Source organism: Malus sylvestris, chromosome 12 (assembly GCF_916048215.2).
Source record: "Malus sylvestris chromosome 12, drMalSylv7.2, whole genome shotgun sequence".
Taxonomy (NCBI): Eukaryota; Viridiplantae; Streptophyta; class Magnoliopsida; order Rosales; family Rosaceae; genus Malus; species Malus sylvestris.
The window spans coordinates 22,832,564-22,838,543 of NC_062271.1; the positions used below are offsets into that span (position 1 = coordinate 22,832,564).

The following is a 5,980-nucleotide window of genomic DNA, read 5'->3' on the forward strand; positions in this document are numbered from 1 at the left end:
GGTAAGGCGGAACAAAAATTCATCCAAAATTCGTCCCGTGGAACAACGCGTTCCACCTGTTTTAGGGGCACCAAACGTGGGACGGAACGTCTCGTCTCACTCCGTTCCGTCTCGTCCCACGTACCAAACGGTACTTTAGTTCCCTCCACTAGTTCCTTTATTATGATTTATTAATATTATTATTTTACATTTTTATTGTTTCATCCCAATAAATATAAGGAAAACTAACAACAAGTTCAAAAAAAACTTCTCTTTTAACGAAATGGCATTTTTAAAGGTACAATGAATAGTATCAGTTAAAGATAAAAACGTAATTTTTTGTTAAAAATAAACAGTACTGAAAGTATTTTATTAAAACTCCCAATATTAAATGCAAAATTAGCCATCAATATTCAACACAACAGTGCTTGCTTTCTTCAAAGGTTTCTCTTTTCAATTTTCAGTTTCTCCAGGGACCAGAGGTGCAAACCAGAATCCACAAGTTTCCAGAGTCCGAAACCGTCCTTCCCACCGCTCCTGTCAAAGGTACATTTTTACCCCTACACTCGCTCTTCCTTCTTTTCTACACAGTTTCTCACAACCCATTAATGGCGGTCGCCACCTGAAGCGAATGCATAAACCTTGTTTTTCATCTGAACCCAAATATACTAAACACATTAAGAGAATTGCCCAACCATTAATTTTTTAGTGTAATGCTGTATTGTTTGATTAACTAGGACTTGACGAAGATGCAAATTCCACTGCAAAGTTATATCTTTTAGGGTTTTGGCAGTTGCTCTCGTTAGCAAATGGTTCCCTTTAGGTTCTGTTTGGTTCGACGGGAAATAGGTCGGGATATTTCCCGGGAAATGTTCATTTTTTGAAGTTTCCCTGCAAACTGAAAGATCTTGACCTCGATCGAAATTCCATTTTAGTGCTGACGTATTTTCTGTTTGCAATTGTACTGTTAACTTCTTCTTTTTTTATTTTTTTTATTTTTATTTTTTATTAATGCATGTCCGGCAACTTCACTTTCTTTGCTTTTTCTTGGGAAGGAAATTACAATGTGTTTGGTATTTTTATTAAAATTTAGGAATTTATTATGTTGTTTTAAGTTTTAGAACAATACTTGGATACCCAAAAATGAGGAGGAACTCATACTCAAAACTCTTAATGTTTGAATCACACAGTTTTATGCTTATGATTAGAACCGTTAATATTATAAATTATACTGTAAAGATCATCTTTGCAATAATTGAAATAGAACTAAGGTCGTTTAGTCAATCTATTCTAACAAATGGTTCTTAATGCTTTTACCAATTCCGTTTATTTGTTTTTATACAGTTCAATAACTAAACAACATTAGTTTTAATTTATTTTTTGCAGAGGCAATCTATATAGGGTGATTTATAATATCAACGGTTCTGATTATAAACACGAAGTTTTATAAATTGGCAACGAACAATTTTGAGTAGGAACTCCTACTTATTCTTTGAGTAGCCAAATATTGTTCCAAGTTTTATAGTAAATGACGATGGCGACAATGCTATTAAATTCATGCTTAGAGTAGAAGTTTTTTGTTTGTGTCAGTGATAATGACATTTCTATTCTTAGCATTCAAAACACTGGTATATTGGATGCCATTAGTTTCTAAAAACCATATTGAAGAGGATGGGTTTAGAATTCTTGAGTTCTGTTTGGCGAAATAAAACCCATTAGACACGAGTTTTGTGCTCGGACAAAGGGTCTCAAACAGTAAGAACATGAATGCTGAGTATGTAACCGATAGCTGCAGGGCTAAGATTGGCCATAGGTCTAAAAGGTTTATCTTTTACGCATATAGTTTCCCAATTGGATTAGATCCCATGAGTTGGGAGCTGACTTTGCCGAATTTCATGCTACGCATGTTTTTGCTAACTGCTATAGGATTAGGTTAATTATAACTAGGTGCGATGTTTGAGTGAGCACTTGTGCGCGTTATCTTGATATGCATTGTTGGTTCATCCTCTTAACAACTTAAGCTTTTTGTGTCCAGTGGTAGTCTAACAGCGGTCACTGTTCTCTCTTGTGCTTCTGGAAGAAATGTGTTGTCTCTTGTTCTTTTGGATGGACGTCTTCCCTCCTGGATGAATGGGTAGGCTTCAACCCAGGTTTAAGGAGGGGTTAAGGAAGTTAGATAAGGGTAGTGCACTTGAGTTTTTTCGAGTTTTCTTTGACTTCTTTTTGAGTTCTTGATCTTGTCATTCCACTGTGTGGGGGTCCCAGGATAGTAGAGAGCCAAGGTTTAGTGTTAAATTCGACGTTTTTACATTCCTTGTACAAAACGGAGTAATGGACTCTAGGTGTGAAAATTTATATGAATTTGTTTACTATCTATTGCTACATTGAGTATAAGCCAGAAAGTGGCGCCTGATAAAGGTGAGAAAATTTTCTACAGGGTTTGATTCGGATTTGAAGGATAACATTGCTAAAATGGTGCCATCCGGAAGTCGTAGTGGTCATGGCAATCAAGAGACTGCTAAGAAAGCTTATCTTCCAATGGGGGACCAGCTGCAAAAATGGAAATCACCTTTTGGCCTCTATGCTGATTCTGATATGTTGGTGTGGTTGAAAGGACTTGCATTGGACCCTTGTGACCGTATTGCATCTCCTGGTTCATCTCGACAACTATGGAATCAGAGTCTTAAAGTGCGGAAATTCTTGCTTCTTGGTAATGCCGAATCTCCTCAGGTACGTCCAATACAACATTGTTTTTTTCTTTTAAATCTCATTCCATTGATCTCTGAGTGATAAATGTGTATTTGTTAATTTGACTGAACCATTTACCATATTAGTACGTAGGGATAATGAACAAAACTCAGCTCACATCCTAACTAATGCACATTGCACTAGTGATAAGACTAGTTATCCTGTTACATACCTGTTATCTACCAGTTTTATGCTAACATATCATATATTTTTGTTCGATCCCAAGCCTAATTTATCCTGCATGTCAAGCATACCTTAGGACCATTTCTTCAAAGATCTAACTTAAAATTGACCCCTCGTCCAATTCATAATTGACTCATCATCGTGATTCGTTGTTTGAGGACTTATATGAAATAACGTCATATTCTTGATAAGCTCTTCCACGATCATTACTGGAAATAGAGGGCTACTGAGCTAGCTTATGTCTTGACATAATTTTGTTTCTTCTACTTAATGACGTAACATTACTCAAGTGAAACGTTTCGGTATCCAAATTCCAAAACATTTGACCCTTGCTTACAATTGGTGATAATTTCTCTAGATTTGAGTTGCTTTCTTTGTATTTTAAGGCAATTGCCAGTTCAGAAGTTATCTCTTGCCATGAACTTCATTCTTCAGCCCCAATCTTATTAAAACTTCCCTTCCCTCCCTTTTTTGTACAGAAAAAACGAAAACTTGATCAGTTCCTAAAAGGTAGTAAGTTCGCCGAAGTTTCTCAATTGGATACAGAAAAATCTGACGTCCATAGTGTTAAAAGAGTGAGTACAGGGCATTCTGTCTCGTCATGCTTAACCAATACAAATGCCAACCATGAAATTTCCAAACCTCAGCTTGTCTCTAACTCGCACGGTTCTGGAAGTTTGTTGACATTTGAAAATGAATATCAAGGGAAGCCATATTCTACAAATTTGAGCATTAGGGACATGGAAAATTCTGGTCCATCTTGCAAGGATGATTCCGCCTCTCCTATATTTGATACAGATGAATCGAACAATGGTTTGAACAAATTTAAAAACATGAACTTATGTGATGAAACTATTGAGAATGTTAACGATACAGCTGACAGCTCAGACTCTCCGAGTTTAGACGAGAATAGTACAGAATTTGAACGCGCATTGAGGTTTATGATTTTTAGTGATGATTATCTTCCAAGGTCTATTCCTGTGAGAGATATCAACGGTTCATCTCACCACTCAGATTCATCCAGATCAATAGAGCAAAATCTGAAACTTAGAGAAGCAGTGAGATTACTATTTACAGATGGTAGTCTTCCGAGGTCTGTTGTTCCGATTGGTCCATGTTTTCAGGCGGACGTCCCAGTATGGACAGGTCCAATAAACAGAAAAACTACTCATGGTGGTGATGGTGATTCAGCAGCGTCAAAGTGGTTGGGCACGCGAACGTGGCCCGTTAAAGGAAAAAGTGCCGGAACCACTGTGAAAGCACTTGGGAAAGGGAGATCCAACTCTTGTTCTTGCATTTCTCCAGGATCTGTAGGTTGTGTTAAACACCACATTCATGAAGAAAGACTCCTCTTGCAATTCGAACTTGGTCCTGCCTTCCGGAGTTGGAAGTTTGGCGAAATGGGAGAATTTGTCTCAAAGTCATGGACGTCAACTGAACAGCGGACCTTTGAATCTCTTGTGAAAGTGAAGCCACTATCAAATGAAGCAAGTTTTTGGAAGATTGCCTATAACCGTTTCCCTTCCAAGTCCCGGAAGAGTATTTTGAATTACTACTACAATGTGTACATCCCTAGACGTATGAGCCTCCAGACCAGATCCTTCCTCGATAAAATTGACAGCGATGATGATGAGACGGAAGAGTAACAGAGGTAGCTGTAAAGATGTAAATCTGTAGGGGTAGCTTGATGTTGGCTCTGTCATATACTTTGTCCCTTTAGGTTTAGCTCCAGGGCAATTTTGAAGACTGACCAGAGCTATTTTGGGTTCATGAAACCTTACACCAAAATTGAAAGTAATTTTGATACTCAGTTACCTCTGCTTTGCTTTCTTATGAACTTGTTTGCTGTGGTCTTTTTGTATTTAGTTGTCTCATATCTTCTTGGTTTTTATTCCGAATCCAGAGAGAGCCTATAGAGATTAGGCTTTGGATTCGTTCTAGCATTCTTTTGTCATGGAACGTAGGGTAGCAGTCAAGTTTTCCGATTCCAAATGTTAATCTTGACGATTATTTTGAAGAAGATGTGACCTCAACGTCATCTCAGAGGTCTCCGGGACGTGATAAGCGAAAGAGGAGAGAAAGAAAGATACAAGAACAAGATCCAGATGTTGCCAATTGAGCATTCGGAATTGAAGTATTAGTTCAAAATAGTGATGGCAACAACGTGGATAGGGAACAAAAAAAGAAGGAACTGTTTGAGGTAAGTGTTCCAAGTGTTTACTAACACTTTAGGAATCAATCAAACATACAATTAGAGCTCACCCAAAATCAGGATTGCACTCCTGAATTTTTAGGAATTGGACTCCATATAGGGAGGTATATTTGGATTCCTAGAAAAGTGTCCAACTTTTGTACCGACACTATCCTATTGTTTGCAAGCCCTTATAGGAAGGTGTATTTGGAATCGTGTCCTTGAATTAGATCCCTATAATTGAGTGCATGTAATAGAGGTAGGTAAGTTTTGGATCGAATTGCGAGTACTCAAGTTAAAAATCAGAGTACGCATAATAGACGAACAAACAAACGATTTACAAAACGTATAGATTACTCAATCAACTAAACGGAAGAGAATGCTGAGACGGCTATATTATTCGAAGAGACTACATTGTAATTAACATAATTCTCATACTCAACTACAAGCCATATTTATAAAATGCAAAACTTAAGAAACCCTAATTTAGATGGCTAGGTCTAAATCCAAACAATTAATTTTCCAACACTCCCGTCAAACTCATGGTAGTATACAATAGGAATTTGCCAACAGACAGATGTGGATGCAAGCTTCGTTACTTCTAATGCCAATTCTCATATGAAATTCCATCAATGTAAGTGCAAGTTTCCACTACTAGTGCTAGTGCAAGTTTCCACTGCTAGTGCCAGTGCAAGTTTCCACTGCTAGTGCCAGTGCAAGATTCTACTACCAGTGTCAGTGCGAAATTCCAACGTCAATGCCAATGCAAGATTTCAACGTCAGTGCCAATGCAAGATTTCAACGTTAGTGCAAGATTCCAATTCCCATTCCAACTTCCAAACAAAAAATCTAATTTCTCTAATCACTCAAGTAGTCAGA

General features: G+C 37.6%; 1 protein-coding gene across 3 annotated transcripts; it reads left to right on the top strand.

Moving 5' to 3' along the window:
- The first annotated feature begins 401 nt into the window (after positions 1-401).
- LOC126592026 (uncharacterized) lies at positions 402-4,724 on the top strand. 3 transcript variants are annotated; one of them, XM_050257779.1, is made up of 3 exons: positions 402-525; positions 2,417-2,709; positions 3,390-4,724. In XM_050257779.1, the coding sequence occupies exons 2-3, from the start codon at positions 2,452-2,454 to the stop codon at positions 4,554-4,556; spliced, it is 1,425 nt and encodes a 474-aa protein (XP_050113736.1). In that variant the 5' UTR covers positions 402-525; positions 2,417-2,451; the 3' UTR covers positions 4,557-4,724. The 3 variants fall into 3 exon arrangements, with proteins under 3 accessions (XP_050113736.1, XP_050113735.1, XP_050113737.1); XM_050257778.1 differs by having other exon boundaries at positions 405-525; positions 2,398-2,709; XM_050257780.1 differs by lacking the exon at positions 402-525 and adding an exon at positions 543-2,321.
- The last annotated feature ends 1,256 nt before the right edge of the window (positions 4,725-5,980 follow it).

What these genes read in the sequence shown, in the direction of transcription:
- LOC126592026 (XM_050257779.1), top strand. Translation starts at nt 2,452, where the DNA reads ATGGTGCCATCCGGAAGTCGTAGTGGTCATGGCAATCAAGAGACTGCT. An exon ending in GTAATGCCGAATCTCCTCAG is followed by an intron (nt 2,710 to 3,389) that starts GTACGTCCAATA and finishes TTTTTTGTACAG; the next exon opens with AAAAAACGAAAACTTGATCA.